Source organism: Ornithorhynchus anatinus, chromosome 5 (assembly GCF_004115215.2).
Source record: "Ornithorhynchus anatinus isolate Pmale09 chromosome 5, mOrnAna1.pri.v4, whole genome shotgun sequence".
Lineage (NCBI taxonomy): Eukaryota > Metazoa > Chordata > Mammalia > Monotremata > Ornithorhynchidae > Ornithorhynchus > Ornithorhynchus anatinus.
In genome coordinates this window covers 78,590,364-78,610,003 of record NC_041732.1, presented here as the reverse complement: position 1 = coordinate 78,610,003, position 19,640 = coordinate 78,590,364, and the positions used below count along the sequence as shown (strand labels likewise).

The 19,640-nt window shown below is 53.3% G+C and overlaps 1 protein-coding gene across 6 annotated transcripts in view; it reads left to right on the top strand.

The window, feature by feature from the left end:
• LOC100087082 (RAP1 GTPase activating protein) overlaps positions 1-19,640 on the top strand; it is an 84,751-nt gene that overhangs the window by 33,763 nt on the left and 31,348 nt on the right. For 5 of the 6 annotated variants that reach the window (XM_029065794.2, XM_029065790.2, XM_029065796.2 and 2 more), the window contains exon 3: positions 6,005-6,098. The exons of the other annotated variant lie outside the window; for it this stretch is intronic. In XM_029065794.2, coding sequence (XP_028921627.1) covers positions 6,005-6,098 — 94 coding nt within the window. The remainder of the gene's footprint in view (positions 1-6,004; positions 6,099-19,640) is intronic. 6 annotated transcript variants of the gene reach the window in all.

Here is a 19,640-nt window from a genome sequence, read left to right as displayed (position 1 = left end):
AGGTCAGGGTAGAAATGGGCACTCACATGCTGGTACCTGGAGTCAGCGATCCAGTCATCCTGCCTACTGGGGACTTGGCCGGTTGCCAGCATGAAAGGAACCATTGATGGATTGATCGATTGACCCAGGGAACTGGCCTCCCTGCTCCAGGCCCACCACCCCTGGGGGGACCCCAAGGCAGCCGCCGCTGCAGTCACCAAGACACCCGCTCCCCAAAAGATGGCTCCCCTCCAATCTCTGCCCTGGATGCTGCTGGGGGAGGAAAGAAGGAGCAAACCTGGGCCTGGTAGGCTCACCTGGCAGGCTGCTTCTTCCCTGGCCCCGAGGGTAGATCCACAGGCCAGAAGTGCCTAAATGTTGCCCACTCGCCCAAGCCCGGGAGGGACTAGACTTAGGCTGAAGTAATCAGGGAAGCCTTCTTGGGGGCAGTGAGTCCTGAGCTGGGTTGAGAAGGAAGAAAGGGCAGATTTGTCAGAGGAGAGAGGAGGAGGGGAGGGCATTCCAGGAGGGGACAAGTTCTTCTCACAGTGACGTGGAGTTCAAGGGCGGGAGCTAAATATTCAGACGGGAGGGAAGGGTAGGGCACATGGGCTGGTTCCCCCACTCTAAGCAGGCCTCAGGCGCACAGGTTTCAGGTTGAACAAGAGAGGGGTGTTGCCCTGGGGAGAGTAAGGCATGGACCCCTGGGCTGGGAGACTCTGAGCTGTCTGCCTGGCCCCTTGGTTCAATGAGGCTCCCGGCTCAGTGACGCACCGGAAATTCAGGGGCTGGGAGTCCCGTCCCGGCTCAGCCCCAGCCCCCTTGATGTCCCCGGGCCAGGTGAGGTCCCTCCCAGGCCTCGGCTTCCCTCTCCCTCTACAGGAGTCACAGGATAGGACACGGACCGGGACTGTGCCCCAAGGAGAGAAGCAGCTCTAAGTGGCCGCTCCGTCTCAACCCTCACCCCCAGAGCCCCAGGCCCGGCCGTCTGGGCCCGCGCCAGGAGGCCTACTCCGTGTCAGGGAATGTGGAGCACCCCGTCTGTTCGGAGGGTGACTCAGCCCCCAGCCCGGGAAGGGGAGGATTCACCCCACCCAGGCTCACACCTGACTCACCTCGGGACAGGGAGGCCCAGTCGTTCCCCATTCTGGGCCCCGCACTTACTGACCGCTGGGCTCTGGGTCTTGGCCGGGCTCCAAGCTCACTCCCCAAACACAGCAACGCACGTAGGGAGGGGTTAAGATTCCCGGAGGAGGCGTGCTCAGTGACCAGCCTGTCAGCGCCAGGCCTTGGGCCATGGCCCTCTAAGCTGCCAAGGACAGTCACCTGGGTCCAGCCGACGCTGGATCGGCTCCCCGATCACACACGAACGCACACACGCACACCCCCCTCCCCTCTCCCATCTGCCCGGTGAGCCACCGCACACGCCGATCCCCCTCTTGGAATGCTCTCCCCCCTCCTCTCCACCAAACCGTGTCCTTTTCCTCCTTCGCCAGGCTGCTCGCGGCTCACCTCCCTCCGGAAGCCTTCCTGACCCATCCCTTCCTCACCACCCAAACAGTCGCCACGCTGGTTCAAGCTCCTGTCATAACCCGGTTAGACTGCTGCGTCCGCCTCCTCCCGGGTCACCCCGCCTCCAGCCCTTTTCCTCTTCTGTCTCTATTCCGTACTGCTCCCTGGATCTCCTCCCTCCGACGTCAACTTGGCGCACGGCCCCGCACTTCTCCAGTAGCTCGGAAGCCTCTCCATTTCCCTCCGAATCCAGCGGGTCCCCACAGAGCACAGCTGGTCCCAAGCCCCTCTCCATCAACTTTCCCCCCCGTCATAACCTCTCTCTTCACTCACTGACTCTCTTTCCTCCTCCCAAGCTCATCTCCCAACCAAATCTCACTCTTGACTTGCCTCTGACCCCCCAGCTCACACTTTTCCTCCAGCCCAGAACTTCCTCCTCGATCAAATCCTGCAAGACACATTCTCCTTCCCTTCAAAGCCCTCTTAAAAAGCGAAACAGAACAAAAAAAATCCTTCCTTTAGGAAGTCTTCCCCAGTTAGTTCACAACACTCACTGCATCCTCCCAACAGCCATCCTTAGCCACTAAGTGTTTAATTTCCACCCTCGGCCCTTATTATTAATAATAATAATAATAATAATGGTATTTGTTAAGCACTTACTTTGTGCCAGTTAGTTTATTAAGCACTGGGGTGGATATAAGCAGTTCGGATTGGACACAGTCCCTGTCCCACACTGGGCTCACAGTTTCAGTCCCCTTTTTGCAGATGAGGTAACTGAGACACGGAGAAGTGAAGCGACTTGCCTAAGTCACACAGGAGACAAGTGGCGGAGCCGGGATTAGAACCCATGATCTTCTGGCTCCCAGGCCCCTGCTCTATCCTCTGTCGTCATGCCATGCTCCTTGTGAATTTATGGCTGTTCCCTTTCGCTGCTGGAGTCTCCGTCAGGAAGGATTTGAAGGGGCTCAGTCCTGAGGCTTCGGGACTGAGAATACACCAAGAGGAACCAATTTTAGTGCAATGGTCTGTCCCGTGTCCCTAGTTCTCTCTCGGCCCTGCCCGTTGGGTGTCTGCCTGATATATTCCCACTAAGGCACAAAGGTCCAGGATAGACTAGGTGGGCAGGGACGTTCCACACTGTGACGTGCACGTGCGGTCTTCACTCTCGTCGGCCAGTGGCAGGCAATAAGTCTCCCAATCCCCAGAAGAGGCTCTACTTTCTGGACCAGCCCCTGGACTAAATTCAATTATACTGTATCTTTGATCATTTCTTCAGATGGTTCACCCCGATATATTCGCACCAGTACCTGTTAGGTCCTTGTACTTCCGCCTGCCCCAGGTGTTTGTAAATCATTTTGGTCAGTGTCTCCCCCATTGGATTGCAGGACTCCAAGAGGGCAGAGAACCTTAATATTGCATTGCAGACGGTGCGATTGTCAGTAGAGCCCTTCCTGAATCTACTTCTTCCCATCCCTCCAGTCACCCTACGGTACTAAGCGCTTGGAAAGTACAGCAGGAGAGACAATCCCTGCCCACAACGGGCTTACGGTCTAGAAGGGGGGAGACAGACATCAAAATAAGTAAACAGGCATCAATAGCATCACTCTAAAGGAATAGAATTACAGACATATATACGTATCAAAACAAGTAAACAGGCATTAATATAATAAATAGAATTATAGATCTGTACATATATTTACACAAGTGCTGTGGGGTGGGTTGCGGGGGTAGAGCAAAGGGAGTGAGTCGGGGCGATGGGGAGGGGGAGCTGAGGAAAAGGGGGCTTAGTCTGGGAAGGCCTCTTGGAGGAGGTGAGCCTTCAGAATTGCTCCCATTCATGTTTTTATGCAGCATTGAGGTCTAGTGGAAAGAGCCTGGCCCTGGGACTCAGAGGACCTGATTCCAATCCCGACCCCGCCACTTGCCTACTCTATCACCTTGGGCAAGTCATTAAAGGTCCCGCCGTGCCTCAGTTTCCTCTTCTGTAAAAGCGGGGATTCAATACCCGATCTCCTTCCCTCTTAGGCTGTGAGCCCCACATGGGGCAGTTCCTGTGTCTGACCTGATTACCTTGTATCTACCCCAGTCCTTACTACAGTGCTTGGCACATGGTAAGTGCTTAACAAACACCATTAATGTTATTATAACCTTTATATCCCTCCTTCCCTTGGGCTTCAAATTAAACGAGCCGTTTGTCCCTCTGTCTCTCTGTCCGCACCATCAGATTGTCAGGTCCTGGAGGGCAGGGGCAGTGCCTTCTTGCTCTACCCCTGGGCACCCAGAACAAGGATTCAGGAAGGACAGTACCTGCAACTGCCTGACTCTGTCCATGGGTAACTCCCTTCCCTGTCCCCATCTTACTGTCTGTAATAATAATGTTGGTACTTGTTAAGCGCTTACTACGCGCAGAGCACTGTCTAAGCGCTGGGGGAGACACAGGGGAATCAGGTGGTCCCACGTGGGGCTCACCGTTAATCCCCATTTTACAGATGCGGTAACTGAGGCCCAGAGAAGTGAAGTGACTTGCCCACAGTCACACAGCTGACAAGTGGCAGAGCTGGGATTCGAACTCATGACCCCCGACTCCAAAGCCCGTGCTCTTTCCACCGAGCCACGCTGCTTCCCTCACTAAGGAGCTCATGGCTGGCGGATAGAGCTACTGGAGGGGCAGAGTCCCTGGATATCTTCTCTTCCCCTCTTCTTGGGGGCAGAGCCTCTGGACATCTTCTTTCCCCCTCCACTCGTGGGGCAGAGTCCCTGGACATCTCCTCTCTCCCTCTTCTGGGGGCAGAATCCCTGGACATCTCCTCTCTCCCCTTGCCCCGGGGACAGAGCCCCAGAACATCTCCTTTCCCACTCTGCTGACTGCCTCCTTTCCTCCTCCTCCTCCTCCACCATTTCGGGGAGGCAGGACTTGACGCTTCTCCCAGCAGCCGTCAGGACAGGTGGATGCTGGCTGGGAGTTACCGTCCCCCTGCTTGCTCTCTGCCATTTGACTTTCCTTGGAGATCTTTTTTTTCTTTATTGTATTTGGTAAGCGCTCACTATCTGCCAGGCACTGTACTAATCGATGGGGTAGAAACAAGGTTGGAAACAGTCCGTGTCCCACGTGGGACTCCCAGACTTATTCCTCCTTTTATATGTGAGGTAACTGAGGCAGAGAGGAAATGAAGTGACCTGCCTAAGGTCACACAGCAGACAAGTGGTGGTGCTGGGATTAGGGGAAGCAGCGTGGCTCAGTGGAAAGAGCCCGGGCTTGGGAGTCAGAGGTCATGGGTTCCAATTCCGGCTCTGCCACTTGTCAGCCGTGTGACTGTGGGCGAGTCACTTCACTTCTCCGGGCCTCAGTTCCCTCATCTGTAAAATGAGGATGAAAGACTGTGAGCCTCACGTGGGACAATCTGATTCCCCTGTATCTACCCCAGCGCTTAGAACAGTGCTCTGCACATAGTAAGCGCTTAACAAATACCAACATTATTATTAGAACCCAGGTTCTTCTGTCTGAAGGCGGCAACTGGGATTGTGGTTACCTGTGTCTGGGCTGAGTTTCCAAGTCCCTGGAGAGTCGGGGTTCAGGGGTCCCAACCTGGGAGACTCAGGCATTGCCCGAGCCCCACATCCTCTGGACCTTGCCCCTCCCACCTTGGAAAGATGCCAAAAGGAAGCTGGGGTCTCCCTCTCGTTGTGGGCAGGGAATATTCATTCATTCAATAGTATTTATTGAGCGCTTACTTTGTGCAGAGCACTGTGCTAAGCTCTTGGAATGTACAATTTGGCAACAGATAGAGACAACAATCCCTGCCCAGTAACGGGCTCAGAGACGGGGGAGACAGCAAAGCAAAACAGAACAAAACAAAACAAGCAGTCTAGCGCAGACATCATCGAGATAAATAGAATCATAGAGATATATACATCATTAACAAATAAATAGGGTAATAATATATACAGATATGCACAGTGCTGAGGGGAGGGGAAGGGGGAAGAGCAGAGGGCGGGAGGGGGGGAATGGGGAGGGGAGGAGGAGCAGAGGGAAAGGAGGGCTCAATATGCCTGTTCAGTTTTATATCGTGGCTAGAGCAAGGGCCTGGGAGTCAGAAGGTCATGGGTTCTAATCCTAGCTCTGCCACTCGTCTGCTATGTGACCTTGGGCAAGTCACTTCACTTCTCTGGGCCTCAGTTATCTCATATGTAAAAAGGGGATTCAGACGGTGAGCCCCACGTGGGACAGGGACTGTGTCCAATCCGATCTGCTTGTATCCACCCCAGCGCTTAGTACCCTGTTCGGCGCAAAGTGAAGCGCTTAACAAATACCATCATTATCATTATATTGTACTTTCCCTAAAGCTTAGTATAGTGCTCTGCACGCAATACGTGCGCAATAAATATAACTGACTCATTTTGCCAACTCCCAGCTGGACCCTACAGGGCTTCCTTCTGACCCCGGCTCTAGGGTCCCTCCCCCACGGTTCCCTGTCTGGCCCTAACCTGACCCACCGCTCCCCTTCTCTTGCAGGAGAAGTGATGGTCAGAGCCAGCCCTTCCCTCACGTCCTAGACCTGCCTCGCGTGGACTCGGCACCTCTTCCCACAGCTTGCCTCTGCCCCAAGGTAAGGAGGATCCCTTGCCTGTCCAGCTCCGATCTTGGGCCTGGGCACCCCTCAGGTGATTGCAATGAACATCAGACACTCTGGTGATGCCCACCCAAGGCAGGTCCCCATCACTCTGCCCCAACGCCCCGGGCGGCGTGGGGCACGCTCTCCGGGACAAGCTTAGCAGGAGCGCCGGGCTCAGACTCTCCAGGCCGCCCCTGCCTCAGAGAGGCAGATCCATCATGATAATAATTGCAGTATTTGTTGAGTACTTGGGAAGCTGCGTCGCTCAGTGGAAAGACCCCCGAGCTTGGGAGTCAGAGGTCATGGGTTTGAATCCCAGCTCCGCCACTTATCAGCTGTGTGACTGTGGGCAAGTCACTTGAGAAGCAGCATGGCTCAGTGGAAAGAGCCTGGGCTCGGGAGTCAGAGGTCATGGGTTTGAATCCCGACTCTGCCACTTGGCAGCTGTGTGACTGTGGGCCAGTCACTTAACTGCTCTGTGCCTCAATTCCCTCATCTGTAAAATGGGGATTAAGATTGTGAGCCTCACGTGGGGCAGCCTGATTACCCTGTATCTCCCCCAGCGCTTAGAACAGTGCTCTGCACATAGTAAGCGCTTAACAAATACCAACATTAACTTCTCTGGGCCTAAATTGCCTCATCTGTAAAATGGGGATGAACTGTGAGCCTCAAGTGGGACAACTTGATTACCCTGTATCTACCTCAGCGTTTAGAACGGTGCTCTGCACATAGTAGGTGCTTAACAAATACCAGCATTATTATTACTTGTATAAGCCAAACATTGTACTGGGCACAGAAATAGAAGCAGCGTGGCGCAGTGGAAAGAGCATGGGCTTTGGAGTCAGGGCTCATGAGTTCGAATCCCAGCTCTGCCACTTGTCGGCTGTGTGACTGTGGGCAAGTCACTTCACTTCTCTGGGCCTCAGTTCCCTCATCTGTAAAATGGGGATTAAGACTGTGAGCCCCACGTGGGACAACCTGATTCCCCTGTGTTTACCCCAGCGCTTAGAACAGTGCTCTGCACATAGTAAGCGCTTAACAAATACCAACATTATTATTATTAGTCAGATCAGGCGGAGTCCCTGTCCCTCAATGAGCTCACAGTCCAAGGGGGAGGGAGAACAGGCATTTAATCTGCATTTTACAGATGAGGGAACTGAGACACAGGGAGTTAAGTGACTTGCCCGGAGCAAGCAAGCGACAGAGCCGAGATTAGAACCGAGGTCACTTGAGTCCCAGGCCCGAGCTCTTTCCACTAGGCCATGCCGCTTCCCCCAGGGCCACCAGCTCCTAGTGCATCCCGGCTGTGGAATGGACCAAATGCGAGCAGATACCAAGCAGGATCTTAGCCATCGTGCCTTCCGGCAGGAGGGGAGTATTCGCCCCCTAGCCCAGTTCTCCTCCCCTCTCTTCTCTCTTCCCCTGCCCTCCGCGACATTTGAAATTCTATTGGGCCAAGCCTCCAGGAGGTGGAGGAGCTGAGGAAGAGGAGACAGAAGGGGAACTGTCGTTCTCGCCTTGTCCCTCCGTCGACCCCGGCCCACGTCCCACCACTGACCTGGAACGCCCTCCCTCCTCGTCACCCCCGAACTAACTCTCTTCCCCTGTTCAAGGCCCTACTGAGAACTCACCTCCTCCAGGAAGCCTTCCCTTTCCCTCTGCCCCCGCCCCTCCCCGTTCCCCCTACTCCTTCCCTCTGCTCTACCCCCTTCCCCTCCCCACAGCACTTGTGTATATTTGTATATATTATCTATTACTCTATTTTATTAATGATGTGTATACATCTATGATTCCATTTATCCATTTTGATGGTATTAATGCCTACTTGTTTTGTTACCTGTCGCCCCGTTTAGACTGTGAGCCCGCTGTTGGGCAGGGATTGTCTCTATCTATTGCCAAATTGTACATTCCAAGCGTTTAGTACAGTGCTCTGCACAAAGTAAGCACACAATAAATACAATTGAATGAATGAATGAATGAATGCTGTCAGCTCAGAATATGCTTACCGCTCAGAGACCTCCAGAGACCCCACCTTCAAAGTCTTAGTGAAGGCACATCTTCTCCAAGAGGCCTTCCCTGAGTCCTCCTTTCCTCCCCTCCCTCTCCCTTCCGTGTTGCCCTTACACTTAGATTTGTACCCTTTCTTCATCCTCCCTCCCTCAGCCCCACAACACTTACATACAGATCCATAATTGATTTATTTATATTAATGTTTGTCTCCCGCTCTAAACTATAAAATCTCTATGGACAGGGAACATGTCTACCAACTCTGTATTACTGTACTCTCCCAAGCGCTTAGTACGGTGCTCTTCACACCATAAGTGTTCATCAAGTACGACTGATGGATTGATTGAGAGCCCAAACCACTGACCTCCCCGACCTTAGGGCTGTTCTCCACGGGAACTCTGTACTCCCGGCCAGGCCGAGAGGTGCCCCAGCTTTGTTAGCTAGACTGTAAGCTTGTTGTGGGCAGGGAATGTGTCTGATTGTTGTTATACTGCACTCTCCCAAGAGCTTAGTACAGTGCTGTGCACACAGTAAGCACTCAATAAATATGACTGAATATACAACTGAATGATGGATGGAATGAATGATAGTAGGGCCTCCTGGGTGGGTGAAGAGTGTACTTGGCTTTGTTACTGTGGGGTCTCTGGGCCCAGTGAGTAACCAACCCTTCACTTGCGTCCTTACTCCGGGGTCATTTCCAGGGAGGGGCCCAGGGCTGTGAGGAGGAGAAATGGTGGATGCATGGATGTTGAGGGGGTAGATAGAGGGAGAGGACTGAAGGTGGAGAAGGGAAGGATGGGCAGGGGCAGGTGTGGGCAGGAATGTCACAGGGCTGGACCAGGGGTACCCAACCCGTTCAGGTTGTGGGGTTCAAGGTCGTGGCCCCCGACGCCAGGCCTCAGTGGCTACAGGAGGGCAGAGTCAGGTGGCAGCCACACCTGCTCCTCCCTCCCTCTCATCCCCCTCCCAAGGCCCCTTTCTTGAAGATTGCCCAGGCCCTTAGGGTGTGCCCAGTGGTGAGAAGAGCAACCTCTGGAGTAGGCTGGACACAGAATTTCCCCTCACTGCCCGTCCTAGTGTCCCCTGTCCCGAGCCCCAGCCCTAATAGGTTCTTTGTAGTGAGGGGCTGGGTTGCCGGTTCATTTTCACTTAACTTCTCTGGGCCTCAGTTACCTCATCTGTAAAATGGGGATTAAGACTGTGAGCCTCATGTGGGACAACCTGATTACCCTGTATCTCCCCCAGGGCTTAGAACAGTGCTCCGCACGTAGTAAGCACTTAACAAATACCAACATTATTATTATTCGTTCATTCAATAGTATTTATTGAGCACTTACTATGTGCAGAGAACTGTACTAAGTGCATGGTATGTACAATTCGGGCAACCGATAGAGACAATCCCTGCCCAATGACGGGCTCACCGTCTAAACGGGATAGAGTGGATAGAGCATGGGCCTGAGAGTCGGAAGGATTTGGATTCTAACTCCGACTCCGCCGCTTGCCCGCTGTGTGATCTTGGGCAAGCCACTTAATTTCTCTGTTCCTCAGTTCCCCCATCTGCAAAGTGGGGATTAGGACTGGGAATCCCATGTGGGACATGAACTGTGTCCAACCAAGATTAGCTTGTATCTATCCCAGTGCTCAATTCAGTGCCTGGCCTGTCTCATAGTAAGCACTTTTAACAAATACCATTAAAAAAAAAGTCAGCTGGGGAACTGCTGGACTTCTCACTTCTCATTCATTTTGGCTAGAACTCTCTCCTGTCCCCCAGGGCCTTCAGATCCCGGCGCCCTACCTCTCGCAGTCTCTCTGGGGATGATTCTCCAAGTTCCTGAATTCAAAGCTGTCCAGGAAGCTCTGTCTTTCTCCCCAACCCCCTTCCCTCAGCCAAGCAGCCCGCAGCAGGGCTGGGCTAGCAAAGCCAGGCTAGCAGGCCCAGGGCAGTCGGGACAGGGGCTGGGGGTGGATCCAGGACTCCAGACAGACTGGGACCCTCCAGGGAAATTGGGGCTGACCCTGGACCGGTTTCACTATCTCCGCACCCCTGGTTCTGAGGCAAGCTCAATGCACGGTATGGCCTAGTGGCAAGAGCACAGGGTTGGGAGTCAGGAGTTGTGGGTTCTTATCCTGGCTCCGCCACTTACCTACTGTGTGACCTTGGACAAGTCACTTCATCCCTCTGTGCCTCAGTTACCTCATCTATAAAATGGGGATTGAGACTATGGGCCCCATGTGGGACAGGGACTGTGTCCAATCATCTGATTACCTTGTACCTATCCCAGCTCTTAGAACTGTGCTTGGCACATAGTAAGCATTTAACAAATACCATAATCACTATTATTATTACCTAATGGCTCTGATTGAGTTGTGGCGCCCCCAGGGCCTCCTCCCTCTGCTGATAGCAGAGGGTCCCTCATTTATTCATTCATTCAGTTGCATTTATTGAGCGCTTACTGTGTTACCTCCAACTCCACCCTCCCAAACCCAATCCTCCCAAACTGAGAGACACCCCCACCGGCTTTTCCCACCAAACCTCACTTAGATACTCAAATTTAGCCCCTCATCCTAAAGTGTGTACATACATGCACACACACACACACACATGTTCAGATATTCGGGTTCAGTTCACCTCCTCCATCTCAATCAATCAACCAGTGCTATTTATTGAGCGCTTCCTGTGTTCAGAGCCTTATACCAAGCACCTGGGAGGGAACTGTGCAAGAGAGAGGGTAGACGCGACCCTTTTCTCTCGAGGAGCCGATGGTCTAGTTGGAGAGACGGCCCTCAGCGTCCATTACGGATATGCAAAGTGGTAGAGTCAAAGCATATGAACGTAAGTGTGGTGGGGCTGGGGTGGAGTGAGTATCAAAATGCTTAACGGGGACAGATCCAATTACGTAGGTGACGTAGAGGGGAGATGAGTGATGGAGGGAAGGCTCCTTGGAGGAGTTGTGATTTAAGTAGGGCTTTGAAAATAGAGAGAGTAGTGGTCTGGCAGATATGAAGGGGGCGGGAGTTCCCGGCAGGAGGGAAGGAGAGAGTAAGGGATTGACAGCAAGAGGGGCGAGATTGAGAGAGAGTGAGTGGGTTGGTGTTAGAGGAGTGAAATGTGTAGCTTTGGGTGGTAATGGGAGATGAGCAAGGTTAGGGGGAGGGGGAAGAGGATCGAGTGTCCTAACGCTGATGGCAAGGAGTGGATCCACTCGGGGTGGATGGGCAACCATTGGAGGTTTGGGGGGGAATGGGGAGACAAGCACGGAATAATTTTTGAGTAAAGTGAAGTCTGAAGCAGAGAGGGAAGAAGCTGGAGAGAGGGGGGTCGAACAAAGAGGCTGTTGGAGTGGTTGAAACCGGATATGACAAATGCTTGGACCGGCAGGGTAGCAATTCGGGTGGAGAGAGGAGCAGATTCTAGAGATGCTGTGAAGATAGAACAGCCAGGATTTGATGACAGACTGAAGATGTGGGTCGCATGAGAGAGATGAGTTGAGGATAATACCAAAGTTTCGGGCTCGTAATAAGAATAATAATTATGGCATTTGTTAAGCACTTACTTCGTGCCAAGCACTGTGCTAAACTCTGGATAAGATACAAGATAATCAGGTCGGACACAGTTCCTGTCCCACATGGGGCTCACGGTCTAAATTGGAAGGAGGAGGATTTAATTCCCATTTTACAGATGAGAAACAGCGTGGCCTAGTGGAAAGCATATGGGCCAGGGAGTCAGAGGACCTGCGTTCTAATCCCATCTCTGCCAAGTGCTTGCTGTGTGACCTTGGGCAAATTGCTTAATTTCTCTGTGCCTCAAATTCCTCAACTGTAAAATGGGGATTAAGTACCTGTTCTCCCTCCTATTTAGACTGCGAGCCCCATGTGGGACAAGGACTGTGTGTGACCTAATTAACTTGTACCTATCCCAGCCCTTAGAATAGTGTTTGACACATAGACAGAGCTTAACAAATGCCATTAAAAAAATCCCAAAAAACGGAGGCGCAGAGAAGTCAAGTGACTTGCCTAAGGTCACAGAGCAGACAGGTAGCAGACCTGGAATTAGAACCAAGGTCCTCTGACTTTGAGGTCCACGCTCTTCCCACCAGGACACACTGCTTGTCAGACAGGGAGGATGGTGGTGGTGTCTACTGTGATGGGAAGGTCTGAAGGAGGGCAAGGTTTGGGTGGGAAGGTGGGGAGTTCTGTTTCGGAGACGTTTAGTCTGAGGTGCCGGGGGGGACATCCAAGTAGCGACATCCTGAAGGCAGGAGAAAATGTGAGACTGCAGAGAAGGAGAGAGGACGGATCTAATAATAATGTTGGTATTTATTAAGCGCTTACTATGTGCCGAGCACTGTTCTAAGCGCTGGGGTAGACACAGGGGAATCGGGTTGTCCCACGTGGGGCTCACAGTCTTAATCCCCATTTTACAGATGAGGGAACTGAGGCACAGAGAAGTTAAGTGACTTGCCCACAGTCACACAGCCGACAAGTGGCAGAGCTGGGATTCGAACTCATGAGCCCTGACTCCAAAGCCCGTGCTCTTTCCACTGAGCCACGCTGCTTCTCCAGCCACGCTGCTTCTCCAGCCACGCTGCTTCTCCAGAAAGATAGATTTGGGAATCATCCACATGGAGATGGTAGTGGAAGCCTTTTGAGTCAACGAGGTCTCCAAGGGAGTGAGCGAAGGTGGAGAATACAAGGGGACCCAGAACGGAGCCCTTTTTATTATTAATAATAATGATGGTATTTGTCAAGCGCTTACTATGCGTCAAGCACTAAGCGCTGATACTATTCATTCATTCATTCATTCAATAGTAGTTACTGAGCGCTTACTATGAGCAGAGCACTGGACTAAGCGCTTGGAATGTACACATCGGTAACAGATAGAGACGGTCCCTGCCCTCTGACGGGCTTACGGTCTAATCGGGGGAGACAGACAAGAACAATGGCAATAAATAGAATCAAGGGGAAGAACATCTCATTAAAACAATAATGATGATGATATTTGTTACGCGCTTACTACGTGCCAAGCACTCTTCTATGTGCCGGGGTAGATACAAGGTGATCGAGTCGACCCACGTCGGGCTCACAGTCTTAGTCCCCATTTTACGGATGAGGTAACTGAGTGACTTGCCCCAAATCACACGGCTGTCAAGTGGCAGAGCCGGGATTCGAAGCCACGAATCGCTGTCCCTCTCAGTGTACCCTGACGCCCCCAAATCAAGCCCTCAACACCCACACAGACCAAGCCTTGTCCCCCTCTGCACAAATTGCTCCATGTCCAACGTGCTCTGGGCTCTGTCAGAGTTCTTGTCCACTGGGCTTTCACACTCCAGCTCTTCCTCGTCGTGGCCCGAGCGTTTCGGGATGCGGCCGGTCCGCTCCCCCCCTCCGTCCCCCCCTCCATCGCCACCCCCGTGGGACCCGTCCCCTCTGTGGGAACGGGTTTATCTTGAGGCCGCATTGCGACAGGTGCCTGGAAGGAGTCGGGCCGGGAAGCGGGCCGTGTAAATCAATATTCACTGCTGTTAATTATTAAAACGGAGGCCGAGCCGTGTCTGGCGCATCCGTCTCCGGCTCTCTCTCTGCCTCGCCGGAGGCCTGAGGCCCAGGCGGGGACCTAAGCCCCTGAAGACCGGCACCCTCCCCGGCCCCCCGGCTCTTAGGAGTACAGAAAGCCCCCCCTCTCCAGCTCGCAGAGCCCACCGGGTGGGTGTGCTCGCTGGGCGCTGCCGTCGAGTTTCCCGCAGACGAGCACTATCCCACGTGGCAGTCAGCGTCACGTCGAAAGGTGCTGGTGTTCCCAGGTCATTTGAAGCAGCTTTCTGAGCATCGAGCAGGAGCGGAAGTGCTCAGAGGCCTCCACTGACAGGCTGGCGGCCCCCAACGCCAGCTGTCTCTGTTTCACTAGCCTTAGGGGGGTTTGGGTAGCCCACGAGAGATTGTCCTTCGACGCTATCAACCCCGGTGGGGAGCCCCAGGTTCTGCTCAAATGCGGTTAAGTCAATTAATCAGTCAATCGTCGGTATTTATTGTGCAGAGCTCTGTACTGAGCAACTGGGAGAGGACCGTACAGTTGATAGACACCATCTCTGTTTTCAAGGAGCTTACAGTCTAACGGAGATTTACAGTCTTCCCCGTTTCCGACCTGGGCATGGGTGGGGTCTGGGGCACATCCACTGCCCCCTGCCCAGACGGACAGCTGGGTGGGAGTTTAGAGGAGGGGCAGTCATCCTGGTCAGCTTGTAGCCGCTCATCAGCCCCCGAGAGGTTTGACGGAGCCGCTGAAAACCTCCACCAGGTCAAGAGTATCATGGCGGCACGAAGCCTGGCGTTTGTTGTGCTCTCATGGCTCCCCCCCGACCCTGAGTGAAGCTGGTCTTGGTCTAATAATAATGTTGGTATTTGTGAAGCGCTCACTATGTGCCGAGCACTGTTCTAAGCGCTGGGGTAGACACGGGGGAATCGGGTTTGTCCCACGTGGGGCTCACAGTCTTAATCCCCATTTTACAGATGAGGTCACTGAGGCCCCGTGTCCAGGCCCTCGCCGTCCCGCTGCCCCCAGCCTGGCCAGGAGGAGGGAGGGATGAGGGGAGGGATGAGGGAGAAGGAAGAGCAGCCCTCTCCTCTCCCCTGGCCACAGTGGCCCTGAGGTCAGCGGACGCAGGACCCGATGATAATAATAATAATTATGGTATTTGTTAAGCGCTCACTATATGCGGAGCACTGTTCTAAGTGCTGGGGGTGTCCCACTTGGGGCTCACAGTCTTAATGCCCATTTTACAGATGAGGTCACTGAGACACAGCGAAGCGAAGTGACTTGCCCAAAGTCACCTAGCTGGCAAGTGGCAGAGTCGGGATTAGAACTCACGATCTTCCACCGAGCCACGCTGCTTCACTAATAATGATGGCGTTTGTTAAGTGCTTACTATGTGCCAAGCACTGTTCTAGGCACTGGGGAGGATACAAGGTGATCGGGTTGTCCCACGTGGGGCTCACAGTCTTAATGGCCATTTTACAGATGAGGTCACTGAGGCCCAGAGAAGTTCAGCGACTTGCCCAAAGTCACACAGCTGACAAGCGGCGGATCCGGGATTAGAACCCACGACCTCTGACTCCGCAGCCCGGGCTCTTTCCACTGAGCCACGCTGCTTTTCTAAGCGGATGGTATGGGGCAGTGTCCTGCCACCCAGGATTTCCACAGACTGGCCAAGCCACCTGAGTCCCCTCCCCTCTGCCCATCTTTCCCAGCGGATCTTGGGAAATGCTGGTCTCCTGGGATCCGTGGCGTGGATGTCTTGCTGCTCTGCTTGGTTCCTCTCGGCTCCCACGGGATGGGGGGAGCCCTCCAGGACTGGACACAGAAACCAAAATGTCTGAGGTCTCAATCAATCGATTTACCAGGGGTATTTATTGAGCGCTTACTGTGTGCAACAGAGTTTGTAGGCATTTTCCCCGCCCACAAGGAGTTTACAATCTACGCTACACTATACACTAAACTACATATACAATCCTCACGTCCGCCAAACTCTCTTCCCCTCTTCAGAGCCCTACTGAGAGCTCACCTCCTCCAGGAGGCCTTCCCCTACTGAGCCCCCCCTTCCCTCTGCTCCCTTTCCTCTCCCCCCAACCCTCTAGTCCTCCCCCTCCCCCCTTCCCCTCCCCTCAGCACTGTGCTCATTTGTATATTCATTCATTCACTCATTCAATAGTATTTATTGAGCACTTACTATGTGCAGAGCACTGTACTGAGCGCTTGGAATGGACAAATCGGTAACAGATAGAGACGGTCCCTGCCCTTTGACGGGCTTACGGTCTAATCGGGGGGAGACGGACAGACGAGAACGATAGCAATATATTATTTATTACCTTTTTTATTTTGTTAATGAGGTGTACATCCCCTCGATTCTATTTATCGTGATGATGTTGTCTTGTTTTTGCTTTGTTCTGTTTTGCTTCGCTGTCTGTCTCTCTCGATTAGACTGAGAGCCCATCACTGGGCAGGGATTGTCTCTACCTGTTGCCTAATTGTACACTCCAAGCGCTTAGTCCAGTGCTCTGCTCATAGTAAGCACTCAATAAATACTATTGAATGAATGAATTTATGAATGAATATATATATATATCTATATAATGTGCACGTGTATGTATATATGCATATCATATATAGTACAGTATATATCAATCAATCAAGCCGCGTGGTTGAGTGACTAGAGCACAGGAGTCAGAAGGACCTGGGTTCTAATCCCAGCTCTGCTACTGGTCTGCTGTGTGACCTTGGGCAAGTCACTTCACTTCTCTCTGCCTCAGTTGCCTCATCTGTAAAATAAAATGGGGATTAAGAGGGCGAGCCCCACGTGGGACAAGGACTGCGTCCAACCTGATTTACTTGTATCTACCGCAGTGCCTAGAAGAGTTTTTGGCACATAGTAAGTGCTTAACAAATACCATGATTATTATTATTTATTGATCGCATATTGCAGGCATCAGAGTTGATAAGCATTTTCCCTGCTCATAAGGAGCTTAGGGTCTACACTATACTACATAGAACTATACATATAGTGTGTATATATATATATTACATATAGAATGATATCTATCAATCGTATTTATTGAGTATTTATTGCACGCAGAGCACTGTACTAAGCCCTAGGGAGAGTACAATAGAGAAGCAGCGTGGCTCAGTGGAAAGAGCCCGGGCTTGGGAGCCAGAGGTCATGGGTTCGAATCCTGGCTCTGCCACCTGTCAGCTGTGTATCCGTGGGCAAGTCACTTAACTTCTCTGTGCCTCAGTTCCCTCGTCTGTAAAATGGGGATGAAGACTGTGAACCTCACATGGGACAACCTGATTACCCTGTATCTAACCCAGCGCTTAGAACAGTGCTCTGCACATAGTAAGCGCTTAACAAATACCAACATTATTATTATTATCCCAGCTCTGCCGCTTAGCTGAGTGACTTTGGGCAAGTCACTTCACTTCTCTGGGTCTCAGTTCCATCATTTGTAAAATGGGGACGAAGACTGTGAGCCCCACGTGGGACAACCTGATGACCCAGCGTGGCTCAGTGGAAAAGAGCCTGGGCTTCGGAGTCAGAGGTCATGAGTTCGACTCCCGGCTCTGCCGCTTGTCAGCTGTGTGACTGTGGGCAAGTCACTTCACTTCTCTGGGCCTCAGTTCCCTCATCTGTAAAATGGGGGATTAACTGTGAGCCTCACGTGGGACAACCTGATTACCCTGTATCTCCCCCAGCGCTTAGAACGGTGCTCGGCACATAGTGAGCGCTTAACAAATACCAACATTATTATTATTATTATTATTACCCCGGTGTTTAGAACAGTGCTTGGCACGTAGTAAGCGATTCATTCATTCATTCAATAGTACTGTTTGAGCGCTTACTACGTGCACCGTACTAAGCGCTTGGAATGTACAGTTCGGCAACAGAGAGAGAGAGAGAGACGATCCCTGCCCATCGACGGGCTCTCAGTCTAATCGGGGGAGACAGACAAAAACGAGACAACTTGATCACGATAAATAGAATCAAGGGGATGTATACCTCATTAACAAAATCAATAGGGTAATAAAAATATATACAAATAAGCACAGTGCTGAGGGGAAGGGGGGGGAAGGAGGAGAGGGAAAGGGGGCTTAGCTGAGGGGAGGTGAAGGGGGGGCAGAGAGGGAGCAGAGGGAGCAGAGGGAAAAAAGGGGAGCTCAGTCCGGGAAGACCTCTCGGAGGAGGTGAGCTCTCAGGAGGGCTTTGAAGAGGGGAAGAGAGTCAATTTGGCGGAGGTGAGGAGGGATGGTAATCCAGGCCGCGGGAGGACGTGGGCCAGGGGTCAGCGGCGGGAGAGGCGAGAACGGGGGACGGCGAGGAGGTGGGCGGCGGAGGAGCGGAGCGTGCGGGGTGGGCGGTGGAGAGAGAGAAGGGAGGAGAGGTAGGAGGGGGCGAGGGGATGGACGGCCTTGAAGCCCAGAGTGAGAAGCTTAATCAATACCATCATTATTATCGTTATTTCAAGTAAGAGTGGCGCAGAAGGGAGTGGCACGCCTAGGGTGATGTGGGGGGTCCTTAAATCAGAAACATGGCATCCCCCTCCCCGACCCCCAGTGTTATTTTGAAAGCCTCCACCTTCAGGCCATAACTCGGCCCCCCCCACCCCCCGTCACCGGCCGGAAGTGGCCCGTCGGGGATGTAGGAAAGTGGGAGGGCCGGGCCGGGGGTGGCCTGTCGGAAATGGCGGGGTGGGGGGGTCGACGCGGGCCGGAAGAGGCCCGTCGGGGAGGGCGAGGGGCGGTCGACGCGGGCCGGAAGAGGCCCGTCGGGGAAGGCGAGGGGCGGTCGACGCGGGCCGGAAGAGGCCCGTCGGGGAGGGCGGGGGGCGGTCGACACGGGCCGGAGGTGGCCCGTCGGGGATGGCGGGAGAGCGGTTGAGCCGGGCAGGAAGTGGCCCGTCGAGGATGTGGGAAGGCGGGAGGGCCGGGCCGGGCCGGAAGTGGCCCGTCGGGGATGGCGGAGGGGGAGGTTGACACGGGCCAGAGGTGGCCCGTCGGGGATGGCGGGGGACGGGAGGGCCAGGCCTGAAGCGAGAAGCAGCGTGGCTCGGTGGAAAGAGCCCGGGCTTGGGAGCCGGAGGTCGTGGGTTCTAATGCCGGCTCCGCCGCCTGTCAGCTGTGTGACTCTGGGCAAGTCGCTTCCCTTCTCTGGGCCTCAGTGACCTCATCTGTAAAATGGGGATTAACCGTGAGCCCACGTGGGCCAACCCGATTACCCTGTATCCACCCCAGCGCTTAGAACGGTGCTCGGCACAACAGACACCAACATTATTATCATTTAGACCGTGAGGCGGTTGTCGGGCAGGGATTGTCTCCATCTGTTGCCGAATTGTACATTCCAGACGCTTAGTCCAGTGTTGTGCACATAGTAAGTGCTCAATAAATACTATTGAATGAGTGTATTATTATTATTATTATTACCAATAAATGCTATCGAATGAATGAATGGCCCGTCGGGGAGGTCGGGGCGCGGGAGAGCCGAGCCGGAAGGGTCCCAGCTCCTCTAATAATAGTGATAACGATGGCATTTGTTAAGCGCTCACTACGTGCAAAGCACTGTTCTAAGCGCTGAGGGGATACAAGGTGATCGGGTTGTCCCACGTGGGGCTCACAGTCTTGATCCCCATTTTACAGATTCTCTTCACTGAGGAGGCCAGTTCCTCCTCAAGGAGATGGGAGGAGGAGAAGCAGCGTGGCTCAGTGGAAAGAGCACAGGCTGGGGAGTCTCAGGTCATGGGTTCTAATCCCGGCTCCGCCGCTTATCAGGCTGTGTGACTGTGGGCAAGTCACTTCTCTGGGCCTCAGTGACCTCATCTGGAAAATGGGGATGAAGACTGTGAGCCCCACGTGGGACCACCTGATCACCTTGTATCCTCTCCAGCGCTTAGAACGGTGCTTTGCACATAGTAAGTGCTTAGAGAAGCAGCGCGGCTCAGTGGAAAGAGCCCGGGCTTTGGAGTCAGAAGTCATGGGTTCGAATC